The 25195-nt window shown below is 42.2% G+C and overlaps 1 protein-coding gene across 1 annotated transcript in view; it reads right to left on the bottom strand.

The window, feature by feature from the left end:
- Nucleotides 1-2124: 2124 nt before the first annotated feature.
- LOC136580514 (protein phosphatase 1 regulatory subunit 14A-like) overlaps nucleotides 2125-25195 on the bottom strand; it is a 35614-nt gene continuing 12543 nt past the window's right edge. Inside the window, exons 2-4 of the mRNA XM_066581124.1 lie at nucleotides 17641-17721; nucleotides 15424-15456; nucleotides 2125-4125 (exon numbers count right to left, since the gene is read on the bottom strand). Of these exons, the coding sequence (XP_066437221.1) occupies nucleotides 4015-4125; nucleotides 15424-15456; nucleotides 17641-17721 (225 nt within the window). The 3' untranslated portion in view covers nucleotides 2125-4014. The remainder of the gene's footprint in view (nucleotides 4126-15423; nucleotides 15457-17640; nucleotides 17722-25195) is intronic.

Raw genomic sequence — 25195 nt, 5'->3', positions numbered from 1 at the left:
CTTACCAACTACTGCACTCACTCCAGACTCCCTACTGCGTAATGGTAAGTACATGAGTCTACATACATGCTGACACTGCTTTGCAAGCATCAAGGTCAAGCATTGCCAGTTTTCAACAAGCTATCAATATTAGAATGCCAGCAGTCTGAGGAGCACCGAAAAGGTCATGATTTGAGGCACAAAGCCTGGCATCTCAAGCATATATCTATAGCTATCTAAATGTGAGATGGTACATTAACTCAGCAGCACCACCAATTAGAAGTGAGCTTCCCTATAAGTCAATGTCCAACTTTTTAACAGGCTTTATAATATGGCTAAGGATACTAAAGCAAACCTCCAGTTTCTGGACAAAATGTGCAATAACCTTCTATAGCCAGTGATTGGCTGCGGTGGTCACATGTCCTGGTCAGCAGTAACTAGGAAGTACAGAGTGGCTGTGAAGCAATTTTAGGTAGTGGGAAACCCCTTTAATAACCAAACATTCCACAAACTGATCTCTGCCGCGAACCTATTACGGTACTAGCAGTTCCAGTCCACATCGGACCTGTGATCAGATTTTAATAGACCTATAAATGTAATATGATATTTTCTTTGAAATAACCTGCCAATAACAGACTCAGGACAGACAGACCAGTGTTGTACACATCCAGAATTCTGGACACGTCTATGCTGATTGGACCTGCATGTACCTATAAGTATATAAGGAATTGAACCTTAGGGGTTATTCAGACGTGCGTATATCAGCTGGATTTGCACGACCGGCTGATATACACTGCCCCTCTCTGCAGGGATAGGAGGCGGTGGGCCGGGAGCAGTGCACCGAGTTCCCGCCCCCTCTCCGCCACTATTTGTAAACATTGTAAACAGTGGCGAGGGGCGGGAGCTCAGTTCACTGCTCCTGTCCCATCCCGCCTCTTCCCCCTGCAGAGAGGGGCAGTGTATATCGGGCGGGCGTAAAAACCCGGCTGATATACACACATCAAAATAAGCCCTTAAATTATATATTCCATTATTGACGCCATGTCTCTTATATTCAACATTGTGTGTCGAATCATTTCATAAAATATCTTTAGGACTGTTGGTTCCCCATTTTTCTGATGCAGAATTCCAAATCCCCTGTATAAATCATAGATGTAGAACATAACATTCTGGTTACTTACCAGTTACCACTAGGGGGAGCCTAAAAGCTTACTGCATACTGGTTTAGTATTTATTGCGATGTATAAATGGTTTGCAGTAAAATCTTTACCTCCCGCTAGTGGTGGTTGAGGATAATGAAAAGGTTAACATTTAAAAGCCACTTTCTGTAACTTAGGTCATCAATATCAGTGCAGGGTGGGGGGAAAGGTGTTGAACTCCTAGCACCCTAGTTGATCAGCTGTTTAAAGAAGATGCCATGGCTTCTTGGCAAGTCCTACAACCTCTTCATGGTATACCAGCCACAGCATTGTACATTTCAATGTGGCAGTGCCCGCTTTTGCAGCTCAGACCAAGCTGAATAAAGACTATGTGACCAATAAACATGATGTCCCAGGCTGCAGAAGAGGCTGCTGTTCTCACCTGAGGATAGAGGATAACTTTCCATCTTGGGTTGACCTCTTCAACAGCAATAACTTGCTAGGAATATTCAATGGAAAGTCTTTCAGATGATCTAGACAGGCAACTGTGCAATATGAAAGAAAACCCCTATTTGTAAACTGACACGACGTTCTTAGTTCTAAAGAAACCTTCTGTGCCACCCATCGATTTACAGTGGGGGCAAATATACCAGTCTGACCAGGAATCTGGTGCCAAAACGCCCTTCTGCTACATAAGACACCATTGATATAAATGGCATATGATAGGTGGGGCTACGTTACTGATTTTGCATTACCATGATTGGTAGAGATTCCAACAGTTGGCCCTCCACCGATCACATAGTTATCACCCATTCTGTGTATAGGGATAACATTCAATCTTGAGATAACCCCTTTAAGAATAGTCATAAGAACGCAAAAAATCTAGAAGCCCACTGTGGTTGCCCACACCACTGACTTGTACAGAATACCAGCTGCTATGTACTAAGCATCTCAGCTTGAATTAATTGTAAACGCTTCAAGATTTCCATGACATCAGACCACAAACTTACAGGAAAACATTTTATTAACACTAAAGTAATAACGGCACATCATCCATGTTAATGCTTCTATTAAAAAGGTAACAAAGGTGTATAAATACGCTTGTGTAAGATCCAATATTACATTAGTTAACTAACCAGCCATATAAAATCTTTTGAGGTGAAAAAGGGTCAAAGAGCATAGAACCTCTTAGATTCTGGAAGATTTATAGTCACCAGGGTGTATGGTCCGCTTAAAAAATGGTCACCTTAAAAATGTGAGGGACATCAATATATGTACTTAAAGCGGTATAGAAACCCACATTTAAAAGAAGAGTTTCCCCTAATCAGGTTCTTCATTTATTAGTCAGATAGAAGGATGGCTACAAAATGTCTCTCACACTGGAGGACTCAAAAGTCCATTCTTTACACAGCCCATTGGTTTATGACGCTACAGGGAAGTTGAACAATTTTTTTTTCAAGTTGCCACAAAGTTTATAGCTCGTTGTTGAAGATCCCAACATTGTGACAACCTATAATCAGCTTATAGTTTTTTTTACAAAACTGGGATTGTTCAACTCATTTATTTAAATATACACACATGGCATTGGTTGGTGTTCTCCAGAACCTGGTAGACATTTGGGATTGCCAAGTCAATTTATTAGTCTGTGGGCCTTTTTTTCATAAAATGTTCTCTCTAATGTTTCTCTACACAGTTGAGAATCTCTGTCCTAAACCCGTAGCAACCTGTTCACTCCTTTCCAATGTCCTATAGTTTATAAAATGGGCCCACTCTAAAATCTTAAGACCCTTGTTCAAGTATTTAAGAAAAAAAGCAAAGAAAAAACTGCAAAACATACTAACTGGCAAACACTCACAAAAAATCCCAATGTATAGCTCTGATGGCCTGCTTGAATACAGTGCCTTGGATACAACCAGCTTGAGCCATACCAATGCTGGAAAATTTGGCTATTCCAAATGATCTCATGTGCATGGGGGTCTACGAACTGTACTCTGATTGACCAAGTTGAATAGTAGCAGCTCATTCCCCTCGCCCCTTTGAAATACACATGGACTCTCAGTTGAGTGTACATGTTTATGGTGGAGTCGACAGAAATAACTATTGGCCAAATGAGTATGGCTAGCTATACCAAATAATGAGATTTATAACATTAAGAAGGATCTGTTACTAGAAAGGCTTCTTTATATTTAAGGGGTATTCCCATCTCAGCTTTTCATAGCCGAGATGGGAAACTGCTGCCATGACTATTGTCAATCTGGTCAGTGCCTATGGAAAGTGAGGAGCACTTAGCACAGCGCTGTTTCTATCCACTAGTAGTACAGCCTGTTTCCATCCACTAGTAGGTGTCCTAATATAAGGAGGTCTATCTGGTGATCACTGGCCAGAACCTATTTACAAAGAATGTAATGCAACTTTCTTCTCTCAGTTAATATGTATGGGAAAGAAAACTACCAACTACGAACATCACTTCATGGTTCCTGCCTCGGTGATGTCATACACTTCTTGTGGATTAGTTTTTTTGCACAGTTTATACAGAAGAGTAACACTTTATATTTTTAGCCTATTGTGAACAATATATACTTAATACAGATATGAAAAGTTTCCCTTCATGTTCAGGATGGGGGTCTTGAGGAGCAATGCGGTTTTGTTGTAGAATTCAGGCATACTGTGCTTTCTAGTACAATGGGTAATGTAGAAGAAGGTGACAGGATGTTATATCTCAGGCATCGGGCCTGTAGCATGGTCTACTTTTGGAATAATGAGGTGCAAGGATGAGTCACAAACCAATGTCACTTTCACAGTAATTTTGTCTTTACATCTATCCATCTTGAACTTGAAGGGTTGTCTTGTGCTGGTTGTTCTCTACTCCTCAATACAGGTTAACAGTATTTATTGGTCACGCATGTTCTCGAATCTGCTCTTCATTGCTGACCTCCAGACCATTCTTCCTTAAAAGAGTTTGTTTCTGAAGTCCCTTTAACTTGAACAGCAACTCACGAATAAATACCTGGAAAACAGTCAACAAGATTTACATGCACTTTCAATAAATCTCAAGGTTTGATTAAGTTGGGCTGTATCAAACAGTTTTGTAGAGGAACCGATTAAAATGGTCATTGCATTGGTTTCATTGACTGAAATATTTTCTAAAACATTTATAAGCCAAGAACATTACTCTTTGATTACTTCAAAATTAGTGGTCTTCACCAAGAACTTAGGTCTGTGACATCTACTAGATGCCCAACACCTAATGGGGCAGAGAGGAATTCTATTTCACAGACTGGATTTTTTTTCTTTTTGATTCAACAGTTGTTGCCAAACTATGCTCAAAAAGTTTATACTGAAACCAGATCTAACCAATGGAAAAATGTCAAAAATGTAACAATTAACCAGCAGCTACTATAAGTTGCCAGATTAATGTTAGATTTAGGCATCTTATATGTTGGCCAAAAGTCTCCCCTGGGTAGTCAGTGTCTTCATACAGGAGAACATCTAGCAAAAAAACAAACAGTATAGCATTGCTGAAGCATCACTCTTGAAGGAGGGACAAGGGAGTGACAGACGAAAACAGGGACTGAACAGTTGCTGTTTAAACTGAACGAATTGAATGAGCGAACAATGGTTTTATGCCTGCATTAAATGAACCACAAACGATTCTTGTTCAACGTTCAATCTTTGACTCGCGTTTAGATCGAACAATATTGTTCACTTTTGCTCATTTGAACGATTTTTGAACTATAATAGTTATGTTCGAAAAGCACCCTTAGCTATGTGCAAGCAAATCATCAAGATCTATGTTAACCAATTTCCTCAAGAAAAAATTATGTAAGTATTATAATCCAAAACAATGATGCTTGAGTTTGGTGAAGACCAGGCCCTTTCCTCTACATTTAAAGATGTGACATGGAACATTACTATGTATGAAATAGGAATAATCTATATAAAAAAGTTCACATCTCATGATGTGCAAACATGTCTGTCATATGCATTGGGAAAGCTCCGAGCACATACACTAAACGTAGACCTCATTGACCAGACAGAGGACAACACGTGCCTACTGCAGGCAATTACTTGATTCAGCTGAACATCTCTGAGGCCAGGCTGATTGCATCTTTTATCTACACATAAAAAGGATTGCTTATCAGCTGCATATCTCCCCACTCCCGGGACTCGGGGTTCATCTCCAAGTCAAACTTCAAAAAGTGGATTTATTCTGAAACGCTACAGTGTTTCAGGATAAGACACTTAAGGGCGCAACAGGCCACTCTGCCTGGGTTCATGCTGTCTATGGTTCGGGCAGCATGAACCTGATGACACAATCCCTTTAAATGAGCGATGCTCAACTTTCTATATTATCGGTTGGCTTTTTTTTTTTTTTTTTTTTTTTTACAGGAAATGTTCATGTAAAAGGAGCTTAAGAGTCTTCTGGCAATGTCTCATCTCCTGCGGAAACAAACATTTAAACATGTTGAAATCCAATGTGACCGACATCGGACATTGAAAAAAACTTAGCTGACCCACTGTGATTGATGATCTTGGCCAGCTTTTGTCATATGGGTGCGGCCAGCTTAAAATGATGAGAAATACTGATAACTCCGATCTAGCCCTTAAAGGGGTTGTCCCGAGGCAGCAAGTGGGTCTATACACTTCTGTATGGCCATAATAATGCACTTTGTAATGTACATTGTGCATTAATTATGAGCCATACAGAAGTTATAAAAAGTTTTATACTTACCTGCTCCGTTGCTGGCGTCCTCGTCTCCATGGTGCCGACTAATTTTCGCCCTCCGATGGCCAAATTAGCCGCGCTTGCGCAGTCCGGGTCTTCTTCTTTTCTGAATGGGGCTCCGTGTAGCTCCGCCCCGTCACGTGCCGATTCCAGCCAATCAGGAGGCTGGAATCGGCAATGGACCGCACAGAAGGCCTGCGGTCCATGGAGACAGAGGATCCCGGCGGCCATCTTCAGCAGGTGAGTATGAAGACGCCGGACCGCCGGGATTCAGGTAAGCGCTGTGCGGGTTGTTTTTTTAACCCCTGCAGCGGGGTTGTCTCGCGCCGAACGGGGGGGGGGGGTTTAAAAAAAAAAAAAAAACCGTTTCGGCGCGGGACAACCCCTTTAATGTTCTCTACAGCCAAACCTGTAAGCAGAACAGTGCACACATCTTTACAAATGGAGAGACAAACGACCTGCCGCTTAGCTAGCACTGTTTATAAGGGACATGCTGAACACACTGGTTAGACAACTCTCTGTTGGCACTTAAAGAATGTACAAACACACTCTTGGATAATTGTCAGAAGGAATCTGAGGCCAAGAAATGTACCAAGTTCATCAGGGATGCTGAGATTTACCAAGATCAACGTGTATATAGATGGCAAAATTCTTACTATCCACCATGTGGCAACTATGGAATTTATAGGGTCTCCATCGATATCATCTATTCAAGTTCGTAGAGTGAATTCCACTATGGGAAATCTTCTTTTTTAGGTCTGTGTCAGTGATTTCAGTAGAACAAAACTAGGAGAGGGAACATTTTCAAATGACATGGTCACCCCAATAGGACCTCCCACTCTCAATGGGTACTCCTCCTCAATAGCAAATCTCGCTTTTAGAAGTTTGAGACCTTCCAAACTTGATAAGCAGCCTTTCCTATGACTATGGAACCATAGCCTTTAATGTGTGAAACAGAGATGTCCTTGGTCTCAGTTTCACAAAATGTCCGTTCCCATTACCCTTTTTAGCTGGATAGAAAAAAGTGTTGAGCTCTTTGTTTTTCTATCCTTCTAAAAAAACGAACAGGGATAGAAACCTTGTGAAATGCAGACGAAAGAGTTCTACTTTTCACACATTAAAGGCTATGGTTCCATCCAGTCTTCTGTCTCAATGTCGTTTTTGAGGTATAAAAGTCGGAAACCCAAAACAGGCAATGGGGATGGATGGAGACAACGGCAGACTCTGAAAAGAATCTTATGGGTTCAGAAAATGTCCCAAACGTATGAATAGGTTTTTTCATGCACATATGTACTTTTACCTACAAGCACACGCGGTGAAAGACTTTTAGACTGTGTTCACATGTAGCGTATTTGCTGTGGATTTTGTCACAGATTTTAAAGTGTATCTGCAGCAGATTTCATCTTTTCAATTTAATTTAAATTTAGACAAGGGAGGATGGCTCACAGGCGGTGTACTTCCTCATTGAAGAGCCAGCCAGGAATTCAGAGACCACCATCAGAGGCTGAGAGTCTGCCAGAGCATGAGTCCCATGCACTGCTTACACAGAGCGTCGGACTAGCATCTGTCTATGGCATTGAGGGGTCAAAGGTGAGGCCATCTGCTACAGCATTATACTGGGGACTGAGCTGGACCGGTGGTAGTGTGGCTACTGCAGACTAGTGGTAGACTCTGGATACTTTGCTTTCATGGGCCACGAACCTTGGCAGCAGAATAGTCAGTGAAGCAGTAACTTATGGCAGGCCGCCCCCCTGACTACTTAAGCAGCGTGGCCTACAAAAATCTGCCCGGTCTGGCAGATTGCCAATCCAGACTTGGGCAAGTATGAACAATGCTTCTGGTTGGTTGCCTGAAGTCTAACTATCGGGTGTATAGCTCTAAGGAGGCAGAGTAACAGGGCTCTGGTGTCTGAAGGGTGCCAAAGGCCCATCTGCCACATAGAATAGCACTGTGATTTGAGAGTGAGACCTCAAGGTTGGATTTCAGAAAGGCAGATTTTAATGAACTCAGAAAAAGAATAGGAAGAATCCGAAGGCTGGATGTTCTTAAGGACAGAAATGTCCAAAAAGGTTGGGAAATATTGCAAAATGAGATTCTTAAAGCACAATAGTTACCAATCCCTAAAAAAAGGAAGAATGGGAAGCATTTAAAGAGACCAGGATGGATGAACACAAAATTTGCACACATGTTAAAAAGGAAGACAAATATGTTTATCAAATGGAAAGAGTGAGGAATATCTAAAGAAGAATATAATGCAGTCTGCAGAAACTGTAGGGCAAGTGTCAGAAAAGATAAAGCTAATAATGAATTAAGGCTTGCAAGAGAGGCTAAAAGCAATAAAAAAGGATTTGGGGGGTATTAGAAAAGCAAAAGAAAAGTCAAAGATGCTACTGGATGCTTACAGGATGAAAATGGTGAAATGGTTAAGAATGATGTTGAGAAGGCCGAACTTTTAAATTCCTATTTTGTATCGGTTTTCTCTCAAAAAGTAGATGGAACATCAAATTATCTTCCCTGTGCTATTGGGGGATTAAAAGAATGCAGGCTATCTATAAGCAGAGAGATGGTGAGGGAACACATAGCTAACCTAAATGAATTCAAGTCTCAAGGTCCAGATGAATTACATCTTAGGATACTAAAGGAAGCAGCAAAGGTAATTGCTGAACCACTCGTCATAATCTTTGAAAATTCCTGGAGAACAGGAGAAGTCTCAGAAAATTGGAAAAGGGCAAATGTTGTCCCCATCTTCAAAAAAGGGAAGAATTTGGAACCAGGAAGCTACAGGCCTGTGAGCCTGACATATACTGGGAAAGATCTTTGAAGAAATTATTGAACAGCATGTATGCAAGTACTTGGATAAAAATGGAGTAATTAACCAGAGCCAGCATGGGTTTGTAACAAACAAGTCATGCCAGACTAATCTAATTTCCTTCTATGACAGAGACACCAACTGGGTTGATCAGAGAAATGTGGTGGATATAGTATATCTTGACTTTAGTAAAGCATTTGACAAAGTATCTCATATCATACTTATTGAAAAAAATGACCAAATATGGGATTGACAAGGCAACTGTTAGGTGGATTCACAACTGGCTGAGTGATCGTACTCAAAGGAAAAATGTGTCGTACATGCAATTGGACGAATGTGTCAAGTGGGGTACCACAAGACTCTGTCCTGGGTCCAGTGTTATTCAACATTTTTAGAAGTGATCTGGAGGAGAGAATTGAGAGGAAATTGATCAAATATGCTGACAACACAAAGCTAGAAGGGATAGCTAACACTAGGGAAGAGAGAGAGTATTCAAAAAGATCTAGAAAAGCTTGAACAGTGGGCAGCAACTAACAGAACCATATTTAACAAGCAGAAATGCAAAGTCTTACATCTGGGAAGGAAAAATGATAAAAAACACATACAAAATTGGAGGAATTGGGCTAAACAGCAGCACGTAAAAAAGACTTGGGTATACTAATAGGTCACAGACTGAACATGAGTCAACATTGTGATGCAGCAGCTAAAAAGGCAAACACAATTCTGGGATATATTACGAGAAGCATAGAGACTAGATCATCTGAGGTAATTATCCCCATTTACTCTTCCTTAGTCAGACCTCATCTGGAATACTGTGTCCAGTTCTGGGCACCTCGATTTAAAAAAGATATAGCCAAACTAGAGCAAGTTCAGAGAAGAGCTACCAGGGTAGTGAGCGGTCTGCAAATCATGTCCTATGAGGAACGGTTAAAGGATCTGGGAATGTTTAGCTTGCAAAAAAGAAGACTGAGAGGATACTTTATAGCGCTCTACAAATATCTGAAGGGCTGTCACAGTGTAGAGAGATCAGCCCTATTCTCATTTGCACAAGGAAAGACTAGAAGCAATGATATGAAACTGAAAGGGAGGAGACACAAATTAGATATTAGAAAAAAACTTATAGTGAGGGTGATCAATGAGTGGAACAGGTTGCCACGGGAGGTGGTGAGTTCTCGTTCAATGGAAGTCTTCAAATAGAGGCTGGACAAATATCTGTCTGGGATGATTTAGTGATCCTGCATTGAGCAGGGGGTTGGACCCAATGACCCTGGAGATCTCATTGCAACCACTGGCGTAACTATAGGGGATGCGGTTGCACTTGCGCCCAGGAGCCTTAGGGGGCCCGTAAGTCCTCTCTTCTCCATATAGGGAGCCCAGTACTATGAGTAAAACATTATAGTTGGGGCCCTGTTACAGGTTTTATATTGGGGCCCAGGAGCTTCAAGTTACGCCTCTGCTTCTAAGCCTACCATTCTATCATTTAACCAGTTTTATAGATGGCACATTTCTATTTTTCCATTGTGATGTAGAAGCTTCAGCTGACTTCCCTGTGACGATGGTTTTATCACATTTCTTCTGCTTGTAAAGGAAAATTCTGATATTAATGTTTTACTAGGAAATAATCGACATTGCAATTTCCTAAGAACATTTAAGTAACTTCACGTCAAACCATTTTCAGGACTTGTAGTTTTCTGTTTTAGGTCAGGTCTACAGATGTCATAACTGCAATAGATTATCTGGGCTTTAACCGTGATTTCCTCTGGTGTCCCTAATTCTGCTGACAGGGTCAGGTTGTGACGTTCTGCTCATACAAGCACACCCTTAACAGGAAACTGTGGCTATTCAGGGTACAAGGAGTCAATTTATCAGTTCTAGGCGGATGAAGAGCCCAGACATATAACACAACACAGACACATTTCACAGGCAAACGCTAAAGCATAACTGTGGAATCTGACAAGCTGGTAATCTGTATATAAACTTCGTCTGAGCAATGAAACCACTATACACTTCCCAAATGCAAACATGCACAATGTTTCTCATAACTTACACCTCCATATATGTTAACATTGGATGACCTATAGATACATGTGTAATAAAAGACTATGAAATGTCTGCATGCAACACAGTCTGGAGGACGTAAATAAAGCCCGCTTCTGGTGTCCTTTCATTTCATCAACCTCTTCATCTCGAGAACATCTCCTGATGTAGAAGTGGTGCCATGATTCTCATTTAGGTTTCCCTTTCCTTAGGTTGAGGTGGAAAGAGATCACTGCCCAGTTTCACATCACTCATAGTGACAGTCCGAGACCATCAACACACTTAGTGGTATGAATCCACGTGACACCCCAGGCCACATCCATGCCTCTAGATCTTTGCTTACCCTAGTGTCAAGGCTTCCATGTATGCAGGTGCCATCACAGCTATCCTAAACCCATTTTCAACAAGTCTTAACAGTTTTTTCTCAGTTACTGATTTTATATAGTTTTGGTCTGCCTGTCCCCAAAGCTATATAAAATCAATATACTCACCGTGGTGCCAGGCCACCGCTTTGGTGGTTCGGCATTACAACATCTGACAGGTGATGTCAACCGGGCAGCGGGTCTGGTGACATCCCCTAAACCTGTCACCTGGGCTTCTAATGTAGAAGCCCTGTGGTAGTTTTCAGGGATGTCACTGATGAATCCGCAACAGGCCTCATATTTGCTGCAGCTGTCCTGTGGGTAATTGAGCCACATGACTACTGCAGTGGTTGTACACGGTAGATCACAACAGCAGTTGCGGAGAAGCAACACAGAATGGTAGGTGAGATTTTTTTTTTTTAATATTCAGGGTTATTATTACAAATTATCTTCCTGATTTGAAATCCTCAGAATCCACATTTAAGGACACTCCGATACATAAATTTGATATCAATGAAAACAGAAACTCGAAACGTTTTGTTGCACAACATCAAAAATGTTTTACCCATCAGAGGTGTTCATTGTCATCCCTCTTTGTCACTCAACATACATTGAGCCTGTAGTGAAGTTCCTGCTGTACACGTTGTAGTGTATGATGACTGACTGATGGAATGGGTTCTGTGATGCCGCAGATCATGCATGGTGGGCAGTCAGGGAGGCATGTAGACTTTCTGTAATACTCCCACAAGACAAAAAAAAATAAAAAAATCACGATGTAAGGTTCGGGGAACGTGGAGGCCGAACAAGTTCACCATCATCATGATAACCTGCACGGCCAATCCGTCTTTTTGGTAGTTGCCTATTGAGCTCACTTCTGACTTCATTGTGAATATGGTGGTGGTGGGGTGCCCCGTCCTGTTGGAAGATGAAACCTGGGATTTCCTGTTTCAGCTGCGTCAGAAGCCATGTCCGTAATGTGTCTAGGTATGAAATCACTGGGATTGTTTGCTCATGGAAAAAGAAGGGTCTTTACACTTTCCCACAGGTTATAGCGCAAAACACATTCACGTTCGGGGAGTCACATATATGCTACACGTATACATATGGGTTTTCTCTGCCACAGATTTTGACATCATGCTTGTTACCGGCTGAAACATGACTTCCATCAATAAACTCTAAAGATTCTATGAAACCATCACTTTCCATTACAGTTTGCAGAATCTTGCAGAAAGAATATCACTGCGCTTTGTCGTCTGGTTTCAGGCTCTGTAACAATTGCAATTGGTATGGCAAATATGGCAAAAGTTAGTATAGAATATTCCACACAGTTGGCTGCGTTTGTCCAATTCTCTGCTGGCTTTGACGGTTGATTTCTGAGGACCACTGTTTACATGCTTTCTGGTGGATGATTTTTGCTTACAGATAAAACTTATTTCCTTAAAATTGGAATAGTATTTACGAAACGTGGGGGACTACATACCTTCCAACTTTTTGATGCGTCAAAACACGGACACTTATGTTTCATTGTGTGAAAGATCCATTTTTTAAATACATATCTGTAAGCTTGAATAGTTTTAATTTATACACTAGCACAAAAGTCATTGGAATTCAGAAATTTTTAAGTTCCACATTGGATCATATGATGGAATAACAACCAAATATGTGTCCTACATACACTTAGGAGGCATATAGATAAATTGGCTATATTGGTCCATAAACTGTTAAAGGGATTATCTAGGGGACATAGTTTTGTTCAAAAACTTCTTCAGCTTGTAGTAGGAAAACAGAGCTTATACTCACCCTTCCATGTTCCGCACCACTGACGTCTCTTCAGTCCACAACGAACTTCACTACCTGGGGGGGGAGTGATGACGACCTAACACTGGGTCACGTGAGCACTGTAGCTATTTACCGGCTGAAGTGAGCAATTGGGTGTGTCGGTCATGTGGTCCTACTGTTGGGAATGTCATCACCAGTTCCATGCAACGGGCAGTGAAGACCAGCAGGGACCGGAGAATAGGCGAGATGGCAGCAGCGGGGAGCGTTGAAGGGCGAACATGAATTCTGTTATTTTGATACTGCAGGCTTAAAAAAGTTTTGGAACAAAACTAAGTCCCCGGATATCCCCTTTAATGCAAATCTATTTCCTAAGTCAAAAAGTGGGACAAGTAATGGGCAAAGAGGTACAGAGGGACTCGGATCAAAAATACGGTAGGGACTGTCTCTCCAGAAACAGGGACACTTGGGAGGTATGCCACTGAGTGGATCGTAATCAAACTTTGTTTGACATTGATGCTGCACACTAATAACAGACTGGTAGACGTGAAAATCAAGGACACAAAAAGCATTGATATGCTTAATTGATATCCAGTTTATGTATCGAAGTGTCATCAAACGGCAGTCATGAGCATTTCAAATGAGGAAGATCATTTGCAATAAGCATGCGTCACATACCACCTTCTCTTCCTCCCAGTCACAGGCACACAGCAGTCAGTCTGCACCAGTTGGCCATGAGCATCCCCCCTCTCCTTCACCCCATGCCAAATCCCTGCACTTTCTAAAGCAGTCCACGTGGATGATTTGGAGGAGCTGCTTGATCATGCAGTGTCATGGATGCCAACCAGGTAGTCCAAACAACCAGGGGAGAAGATCAAAACATTGAATGCACTGATGGCCAACCATTTTCTTCCTTCAAGGAGGGAAATGAAGGTTGGTCAGTGCGCCCGGTCAGCCCTTCACAGACAAGGTGTACTCAGGGGAATGTGGAAACGGAGGTGCTGGCTCCCGGTGCTCACTGTGACAGAGGCCACTCAGGAAGAGAAGGACGACGAAGAGGATGAAATACTTGATCTAACATGGAAAGGCAGGAAGAGTCATCATTGCAGCTTGCAGGGAGAAGAGGAAGAGGCGGACGTTGTGGAGCAGCACCATGCCAAGGCAGCGAGTAGGGTTTTGCAGAAAAACAAAAAGGGCAGTGCCACCACCCTCAGCTACTACTAGTTGCAGCAGCACCAACACCATTAGACCCACAGCTAGGTTTACTGACAGGACAAGGTGCAGCCTGGGCATTCTTTGAAACCGCAAGCAATGACAGAAGAGTAGTCATCTATAAGATCTGCTGTAAGAATTAAAGTGTGGCAAGAATCGTAAACAACCTCAACACAACGAATAAATCAGAGACGCGCCAGGTGAAAAAAAGGCAATAAAGTATTAATGAGCCAATATTAACTCACCTGGTGCCTGACGGGGAAATCAGCCTGATAAACCCCGTCGGCACCGATGTCCAGAATAGCCTTGTACAGGTTCTTTTTCTCCCACATCCGCAGCACAACGGAGAGCAGCAAAAGTATATACAGCATACAAGCACCTGTCCGGCGCTTGATAGACGGCAATATTAAAGGAAAAAAGGCTGCTTTTGCGCTCGTCGGGATAAAAGATAAAAATAATGTAAACTGACATTGCGGAAAGGTTGCAGGCGATGACGCGGAAAAAGCAGGCGTTTAAAAAAAAAAAAAATCAGTACTGCGCATGTCTGATGGTGAGCCGTGAGGACAATACACAGTATATATGAAGAGAAAGAAAGACGGGTACACGCAGACGTTGCTAATGCCAGGGTCAGAATCCGCCTCTGCCTTGTGCAGGTGGCCTCATCCTGCTCCCTCTTCTGCTGCTTCCTTCATCTCCCTCCCTGTTCATGCAGTAGCCTCTGAGCACAGAGAGGCAGTTTTGTGTAGGGCAGTAGCATGCCTACCTCAGGCTTTTGCTCCAGGCAACGTAAAAGGTTCTCAACCCCTTTTAGTCCAGTGTCAGACCTCATCCAACATTAAGAATTCCCTGCATAGCTCCGAAATCGGGCAAGGTCCGACACATATTTCTAACAGTATGCAGAACAGTGCTCCGCTGTTGGAGGCGGTTCTGCATATGTATGCTATAGCATACAGCACAGCGCTGCCCTGCATACTGTTAGAAATACGTATTGTACCTTTCTCGACATCTGAGCTATGTAGGGAAATCTTAATGTTGGGCGAGGGCCGATACTGAATTGAAGATTGTGAATTTTCAAGAAATTGCTAATAAAATCATCATGACAGTTCCTTTTTAAGTGTTTCTGTTGAGTAATTCCAAGGAATCCACAATGTGCTTTTCCATCCAAAGTAAATAAGAGCTTGGGAGTGTGCGGATACAGGGAAATTGGATTGGAGAGGGTAAATACAGCCCATAATAAAAGAAGGGTCAGCCTGAACAGTTATAATACATGAATACTATATATTATATTTAAAAGCTAAAACTACAAAACAATCAAAGTAAATAACAGAATATATAACAATACACAGCACACTAAAGTACAGTCTAGTCTACTGCAATACATACCTCTGTGTTGTTAGTGCAAGAACCAAGGATGACCTGGGGAGACAAAATACAGAACGCCATCAGTTACATTGGATGGAAAGCATTTGTTAAAGATGCAATTAGGATTTTCTCTATGAAGTTAATCGCATTATTAGCTGCTGTGTGATTTTTCATTAAGATTCGACCACATGGTGCGAGACTCAAGTTGGTATCATTGAATACAATCAAAAGCATAAAAGGCTAATTACATCATGTGAATTATATCGAAGGCATTGAACTGGTGGTGTGAAGACACAAGACCCAGCCGAGCGCTAGCTTATATGATGAGCGCTGTGTTATATGCCGATTACCCCCATCCATTACCCTCCTCCGCCTACTTATCTGCTCTGTGTGGGAAAGCATTTATTGTAGACCACATCAAAGATGGGACTGTTTCTCTGGAAGTCCCAGCAATGACAGACATAGATTACACTTAGCAGTTTGAAGTTAATCTTTATTTCCCATAAGTCTGAAGTGGTGAACAGATCTCAGCGAGAAACCCCATAAGAGTACAGTCTACTTCCCCACATCCATGAGATAACAGACTCAAGAAAAACTGTTCATGGCATCGAAAAAGAAAGGAAAAATCTGGTCAACTAACAGATAAACAAGGACAAATGTTTCACTATCACCAAGTGACTGTATGGAAGGAAAATGTTTCTATTTGTGAGAGCAATGCTCCTTGGGAAAAAGCCATGCAAATGAGTGATGCCTTGCAATATGACTAAGGATGTGAGTCAAGCCAAAATAACCATGTACAGGATTATTGTAACTCATCAGTGTACAGTAGAGTTCTGTCTGGCTAGGCGACAGGGCATCAGGCCATAGGTGGCGCTGTGGAGGCATTACTCCATCACCCATCTGCATTTCTTATACAAGACTTCCTACACCCTTGTGGTGCTCTCCACATGGAGATACATTATACACCCCCCGTCCAGATTCACATTGATGGTCTCTCACCTAGCTAGCCAGAACCCTACTGTGCACTGATGGGGGGCAATAAGCTGGAAACAGCGTATGTACACGTTAAAAGGTTAAATATTGACTCATAGCTAAGCTACCATTCTAATAGGTACAGCAACGGAACTGAAGGGCAGGCCAGCGTAAAAAGCACAACCCAAGAATTTGTGACCCCTGTCCTATTACAGTAACCCATAACCGTAAGTTATGATGCTCATAGGACCTCACTGGTTCCCTTTTAAATGTTGATCATCTAGCCTCAGGATCATCAGATTGTTGAGAGTTCGACTCTTGCCACCTCCATGGTCAACTGTTTGAAGGGACTTCAACACTTTGGAGAGTGTTGTGGGCTCTTTTTTGGGTCTGTGACACTTCACTCATCGGGCACGCAGCATTCCTGAATATCAGCCCCATTCAAGTGAATGTGATTGAGTTGTAATACCAGGTCTAAATATTTGGAAAAAAGTGCATATATTTGTGTGTTTTATATTAAGGTTGGTGGGGGCCTAAGCCCAAGCCTGGAACCCAGACACCGTCAAACCATCTACAGCAACCACGGAAATGAGTAGTAGCCACACAAACTGTACTTGTAACCCTCTTCACTGAAGTCTATGGAGAAAGAGCCAGTGACTCTCTTAAACATCACAAGCAAGAGTCAGATAAATGCATAACCACCCTTCCAGCTCTTCTTGGTAGTACACGTTCACAAAATAGCCATCAGGGGATCCTCATTTTCCTTAGAGAAGGGCTCTCAGAGATGAGCTGTATATTTAGTACCCATATAAATAATGGCTGTCAAGGTGTAACTAGAAAATGCTGAACCCCAGTGCCTTTTCAATTTCACTACCAGCCTTGTCTTTCAGTATATAGGAAGTCCTTAGGTCATAAATACATACTCAATGTAATCAATATGTGGAAAAACACAAGAGCAATAAAATGAGACTGTATTGGTAAGGTGAAGGCTTCCATTGGGACTCCCAAGAGGTGGGGAATGTGCCCCTTGGGCAGCCCTGTAATCTGGCCCTGCATACAGACTCAATGAGAATGTTTCAATGTAACAGATACGCAAGTAGGTTACACGATGTTGCACATTTTCTCAACAATTGTCCATTATGAAACCAGGAAAAGTGAGGAAAATATAAATTGTATCAGTAACTCAATTTTTTACATTGGTACAAAGTGTGTGATAGGCTAATCCATCCAAGTATATGGTTGTGTTATGTAATGCTCAATTCTCACCTGCAAACTGCTCCTTCTCTCCTCATCTGTATCCAGGTCTAGAAGGTCATCAATATTCACCTCATCTGGCATGTCCATTTCCTACAAGACAGAGAAGCATGACAAGTTGAGAAAGGAGTTAAAGGCAAAAGCTCCAAGACAGCTAGCCAGATCTTCATTGTGATCACATGTGGATGGAGTAAATGGGAGCTATATAGACTCTTTGTAAAAAAAAAAAAAAAAAAAAAATAAAAAAAAAAAAAATTATATATATATATATATATATATATATATATTGTATATATCTAAAGCCCCTAGGAGTTGTCATTTTGCTGCAAAGCTCGACATGCAGTTACATCGCAGGCAGATATACAAATGATGAGAGTTTTGGTGATGGGATGAACAGTCTTGCTACCCGAAACCCTAAAAGTGGTTCCACCCTTGGCCTATAAAAAGGCTCTCAGAAGCTCCTTGTATGTAATGGACCTACTTTTTCGCTTGTGTAGAGCTTGTTGATCACTAGACGCCTCTAAAATGCAATCAAAGAGATTTGCCAAGTTAACAGAGTTTGAGAGGGGCGCATTATTGGAATACGAGAAGCTGGATGGTTGTATCGACTAACGGTCTGCCACTTGGGCCATTCTGACCAGACTGTTAGGTGGTGATGGGACCAGTGGATGCATGAGGGCACACAAGGTGACCGGGCTCAGGATGCTTTTGACAGACCACCAGTAAAGAGAATCGTCTGATTGTCTGATGAGCACGAGCAGCTCCAACTCTTTCGTCGTCCACTATCTAAAGACACCATTGTTACAGGTCTCTGTGTCTGTCGGAACAATTTCCAAAACTCAGTGAAGGAAACAGTGTGGAAGATTAAAACACCGAGACATTGAGTAGCAGTTAATTCAGCCAAATGACTTCATAGGGAAGAGAGACACATAATAAACTAAGTAATGGTGCCGTTAGAGGAGGTGACAGGAGCTGCGCGATATATTTTTATATATTTCCGTTCCTTGGATTCCATGATGTCCCCCTCTGAAGATCACACGGCACACAGATATCTGACTCTTTTCAGATTGCTGCGTGCGCTCTCCTCCATAGACTTGCATGGGAGACCACATGCACGGGACACTACAAAGAGTCAGATTTCTGAGCATTGTGTGGTCTTCAGAGGGGGACACCATGGGAACTGGGGAGTGGGAGTGTAGAAAAAAAACTACATCACCTGTCACAGGCCTTAGTTTATGGTACAGTAGGGAGCTGGCAGGTTCCTTTTAAAACTCTAGGGTCGGGGAGATCAAGTCCAGCCCATGATAACATTTGCAGAAGTCATTAAAGCTGCCTTCAAACTGGCAAGAAAATTGTGCAAGATTTGTGCGCCTTGCAACGCACAAATATGAAACCCATTCTTTTGAATGGGTTCATACACATTAGCAATGTTTTCCTGCATGGAACTGCGATGCAATGCGGAAAGCACATTGCAGCATTTCCTATCTCTCTGCGAGATCGCCCATTGAAAGCAATGGGAGAACTCTGCGATCCTCTACTGAGGCTGTGACATTTAAAGCGGGGGGATTCCCTTCATCCCCATAGTAAAGCAAGGCTGTTTTACAAGAAAACACCTTGCATCACTAGGGCTTTCACATTTGGCAAGAGTGATATCGGGCCGTGAGTCACAGCCTGATATCACACTCGCCAGTGTGAAGGAGCCTTTAAGTTGCTAATACACAATTACTATTAACAATTATCTATTAACATTAGTTGCTGGGCTGCACCTAGCGCTCACATGGTGTGGAATTCACACAGCTATTACCTGCGCAAAAAAAACCAAAACAACGCAACAATAGCTGCTGAAAATCATCTGAATGGATGATTTTTCCTGTGCTGAAGTCCTGAGTTTCAGCTGCAATCCTTCCAATGGGAGGGACTGAAAATATTTTCTGCTGGAGAAAGAGATGAGGGGAAACCCCAGGGCTTTCCTTCATCTCACCGGGAGACCCCTCATCACCACCATGAAGGAAACCCCCGTGGCTTCCCTTCATCTCAGCACAGATGGAGGGGTTACCCTGCAGGGGAAATAGAGGGATTCCCCAGCAGCCTGTGTAGAGGGGTTCCCCTACAGGGGAGATGGAGGGATTCCCAGCTGCAGGGGAATCCCTCCATCTCTCCTAGTAAGGATCCCCTCCATTTGTGATGAACTTGGAGTTGTCATGAACTTGAAGGAACCACTTGTTTGTTCTGTTGAGCAATTTAAATTGTTCTTGTTTTATAGTTTTTTTTGCAAACAACTGAAAGTTTGTAATGTTGGTAAATAAACCTGCTTTGCAGTGACGAATAAATAATTTATTATAACAACTCCGCTCCGCTCTGAGAGCAGGAAAGGGGAATCCCTGCAGCCAAACGGCTCCGTCTCAGGTTGGAACTGAACAGCACCAAACAGACCCTATTGATTTTTATGGGGTCTGTTCAGTTTCTGTTCAGCTGCTCGGCTTTTGGACGGAAGAAAAAGCGCTGCATGCAGATGAGAAAGGCTACACGTTCTCCATGAGACATAGTGAAGCACTGCTGACAATATATTTGGACATAGACGATATTATAATGGAAGTTACATTCATTCCATACCCAATACATCTGTGCAGAGGACAAAGACTAGTGTAAAGCAAAACCATGAAATTAAATTGAACACAGGATTACAGACGCCGTCAGCACACGGATCAATAACCCAAGCAAACAGCGAGACTACTGCAGCTCAGACATGTCCCCTAAACGGGATGTATTACACACAGTAAGCCATTTGTGTTCATGTCTAATGCCGGTGTTACACAGCTGCATGAGCATTTATGCATGCATTTGCTCAATTGGCATTGCGTATTTATGCACACATGTGCGCGTTTTACTGTACTTTTTGCCCACGTAAATCGCGTGCATTTGCACATGCATAAAAGCCCACACACAACTGTGCTTTCATTCATTGAAATGGGCAACTAAGCTAATTTAATATCCACCATTTTTTTACACAAATGCACAGGACAATAGAGCATGCTGCTTATCTTTTGGCACAAACTAAATGCATGCAAAATACGCTTATGTGAACAAACCCATTGAAATCAGTGGGTACTATTTATTGTGTATTGCGCGCAAATTTCGCATGTGCAAAAACGTTTGTGTGACATAGGCCTAACACAACATTAGTGAATGGAGCACTTAGCGATAAGTCATTCGCTATATTGCATTCACAATCACTAAAAACAAGGGGTTAATAAAAAGGGAACTGATAAAATATCACAAAATAAAAGCCTGCGCTCAAAATAGTGGCCTACATCAGTCAGAAATCTAATCGGTCACAATATGATATTCTGCCAAAAATGGATTCTGTTTCACTGAAGGGCATTCTTTGCTCATACAAGGAAGCAGTCGCGGACCGCGCTAGTGTGACCAATTATACTTGGCTACTTTACCGTTATAACCTGTATAATGTGTGAACGGCACTACAGCTGCAGATTGTACCCAGCCAATCATATCTGCTCATAGGATGGCTTTACATGGGACAACTTTAATCTGAATTGTCGCTTGAAATAGTCGCTAAAGCGTATGAACGGCTATTTCTGTGCTTTTACACAGAGCAATCGTTGTTTGCTTGCTCAATTTTACAAATCGAGGAACAAATAGTTGGGAGTGATTATAGAGGCTGAAATATCGTTAATCGACTAGTTAGGGGGTGTGCGGTTCTTTAGCAGGCGTATATTTGAAATTTTGCCCCTTCACAACACAAGCTCATTGGTTTCAAGTCCAACGAACACACAAATATGTATGAGCGGTTTTTAGTATACAGTTATCAGTGCAAGAAATGTATCATCTCTTCCTGACTTAAAGCAATACGAAAAATATATCAGCACAGAACTAGTACAGCAATATAACTATATATATATTAATCCATAGCGGTACAATGTGAAATATACACATTTCTTGGCTACAGAGCAATGTCTTTAAGATATCACTACTTCCTAACTCCATGCCCAAACACATTATACATAAGTCATTCTGTTCCATGTACAATTGTATGTATAGGGTGTATTCTCATCACAGCTACAGACAAGAGACGTCAATCAAATAAGTCAATACATAATTAACATATGTGAAAAATACATATTACGCTAGAAGCAAAGGGTGAGACTCGGGGTAAATAGATTACCGTAAGTAAAGAATCCTAAACCTGCGTGGGTCACTGTGTCACACCACAGATAACAAAGATGGACCCAGCTGCCCAATTAGCAGATAATGAGCCGATGGCCCCAGAGAATGGAGGTGACACATAGAAGGGGGATGTGCTCCTCTAGGGACACTGATTAATGTCACATACATAAAATGTCCATCCATGCTCACAGGAAGATGAATGGGAGATGTCCCCGGGAAGCTGTTCAGTGCTGGGGATTACATGAATTATTTATACAATGTGCATGCATGAATATGTTATATAGAAGGAAAGGAAACGCACCAGCTCTATACCAACGATGGGGCAATATGTCCAGGTTACAAGCAGAAGAACGGAGCACTGAATGCCACAAGTCTGAATGCAATCGATTGGGCACAGCTAAAGATAATTCCTTTACTATGCTTAGCAATTTAGTTTAAACACAAAACGCGTTATGCTATATGTACTTCAATAAAGGAATCATCTTCTTTAGGATTGCCGATTAATTACATTTAGACTCGCACCATCCATCCAGTGCTCCGTTCTCCTGCAGCATCTATACGATCACCTTCAGAACAGCCTGTACCCAGGATCCGTGGAGCAGGCAGCAGACTTTAGCATATACTCAACAGTGCTATGTAATTCACAACCCCATCAGGTGAGCATCACACCATCTTCAACGTAAAAGGGTTCATTCGGAACTTCTACTATCGATGGCCTATCCTTAAAGGGGTGGTCTCGCGGCAGCAAGTGGGGTTCAGCACTTCTGTATGGCCATATTAATGCACTTTGTAATATACATCGTGCATTAAATATGAGCCATACAGAAGTTATTCACTTACCTGCTCCGTTGCTAGCGTCCCCGTCGCCATGGTTCCGTCTAATTTCGGTGTCTTCTTGCCTTTTTAGACGCGCTTGCGCAGATCCGTCTTCTCCCTTCTTCTCCCTTCGGCTCCGCTCGGCAGCATCGGCATTTTGGCTCCGCCCCCTTGTACGCATCATCGCGTAGCTCCGCCCCCGTCACGTGCCGATTCCAGCCAATCAGGAGGCTGGAACCGGCACACATCATGGGGCGGAGCTACGCGATGATGCGTACAAGGGGGCGGAGCCAAAATGCCGATGCTGCCGAGCGGAGCCGAAGGGAGAAGAAGGGAGAAGACGGATCTGCGCAAGCGCGTCTAAAAAGGCAAGAAGACACCGAAATTAGACGGAACCATGGCGACGGGGACGCTAGCAACGGAGCAGGTAAGTGAATAACTTCTGTATGGCTCATATTTAATGCACGATGTATATTACAAAGTGCATTAATATGGCCATACAGAAGTGTATAACCCCACTTGATTTCGCGAGACCACCCCTTTAAAGCAGCTACTGAATTCTATTGAGTATAACAAGTACAGCTGGCACCTCTGTGGTGATTTGAAGGCAGTTGCCCTTTTAATGGGACTGCAGCAGGGATATACAAAATACATGTGTCTCTTATGTGAGTGGGATAGCCGAGCAAAGAAATTGCACTACTTGCGGAAGGAATGAACTCCCAGGTAAAATGTAGCAGTTGGAGAGAAGAATATCCAGCACCCAGCTCTGGTCGAGGCTCAAAATCCTGCTACCTACCACCCCATCACATCAAACTAGGTTTGATGAAGAACTTTATGAAAGTCATGGACCGGACTTCACCAGCTTTCTGAAACCTTGATGAAAAATGTCCTCGACTCAGCGAGGCAAAGATTAAAGACAGGGTTTTTGTGGGTCCTCAGATTCAAGAGCTCTTCAAAGAGGACTGGTTCAACAAGTTGCTGCAGGGTGATGTGAAACAAGCATGGAATGCTTTTTGTCTTGTCTACAAACTTTCTCAGGAATATTAGGGCAGCAAGCTACAAGGATCTGGTACAAGACATGCTGATGCAGTATCAGAAACTTGTCTGCAATATGTCTCTAAAGATCCACTTCCTTCATTCCCATCTGGATTTCTTTCCAGACAACTGTGGTATGGTTAGTGATGAACATGGCAAACATTTTCATCAAGAGATCGCAACAACTAAACAAAGATATGAGGGGAAATGGTCCACTACCATGCTAGCTGACAACTGCTGGACACTACCATGCTGGCTGACTACTGCTGGCTGACCACTGCTGGACACTACCATGCTGGCTGACTACTGCTGGACAATCCACACAGATGCTCCCGAACACAGGTAGTCTAGGACTTGATTTTTTACAGGTATTAACCATAGACCTATTACTATTGGCATGCATCTTGTGACATAAACAATTATTGCAGATTACAAAAAAAAAAAATAGAGCCAGTTTTGCATTTTGACTGTCATTCGTGTTGAGCACATACAAATTGCTAAAAAATTACTCATTTTAGTTCAGTAACGTGACTTTTGTCAAAATTTGTTGACCAGTGTACAGTGCTGTCCGCTCTGTCAGCAGTCCAGGAATCAGCTGATGACATGCTTGTCTGTTTTCTCTATGTACAGGTTTACAAGCAGGAATGCTTTAATAAAGCGAATCTTTTAGCTCAGAAGGAAATTAGCACTAAACTGGGCTATAGACCTTAGACAAGAGTCTGAAATACAGAATAATTTTCACATTATTGGCAAACATTTTTACATTCTTGTGTCCAATGCCCCAATTTTTTTGTCGAACAGTGACAGTGCTAGCTTTCCAATCACAAATGATCAAACATCGTGGGAACAATTGTCAATATTTTTGAAGGTGCAGCTACCACCAAATTGTGGTAAACTTTAACAGATGGCAGTAATCCAGCATGTTTCTAGATGGATGGTTGATCATTCGAATAACCAGTTAACCTTGAAGTGGTCAACTAAATCTTAATGGTTTTGGCCAAATTAAAAGTTACCTGCCCAAATGATGTCCATTGTTAGAGCATTACAGCATTCATGTCATTTAATGAAACTCTCTTGCTATAAGGTGTTATATAGGATGTGACTGTCCCCAAAGTTGGCCATTCACATTAGATAACTGAAGGCCAAACCAGCTAATATCAGTGGCCAACTATCTCAATGAGACTGGTAGTGTCCCAGTACATAAAACAATGTCCATAAAGACGTGGTTTGACAAGTTTGCTGTGGAGGAACTCAAGTGGCTGCACAGATTCTCAACTCTGCTGACCACTTTTGGTGTGATCCAACATCAGGGCCATCATGGCAAAAGTTCCCATAAATACACTCCAAAATCTGTTGGAAAGTTTTCCCAGAAGAGTGGAGGCTGTTCTAGAAGCAAACCTCCATATTAACACTCATGGTTTTGGAATGGAGAAGTGTCTATCACACACACTCTTCATGATCCAACTTAAAAAATGGTTTCAACTGTTTGCTGCTTATAACAGCCAATCACAGTAGAGCTTTCATTTTACTA

Source organism: Eleutherodactylus coqui, chromosome 10 (assembly GCF_035609145.1).
Source record: "Eleutherodactylus coqui strain aEleCoq1 chromosome 10, aEleCoq1.hap1, whole genome shotgun sequence".
NCBI lineage: Eukaryota > Metazoa > Chordata > Amphibia > Anura > Eleutherodactylidae > Eleutherodactylus > Eleutherodactylus coqui.
This window is presented reverse-complemented; position numbering and strand designations above follow the sequence as displayed.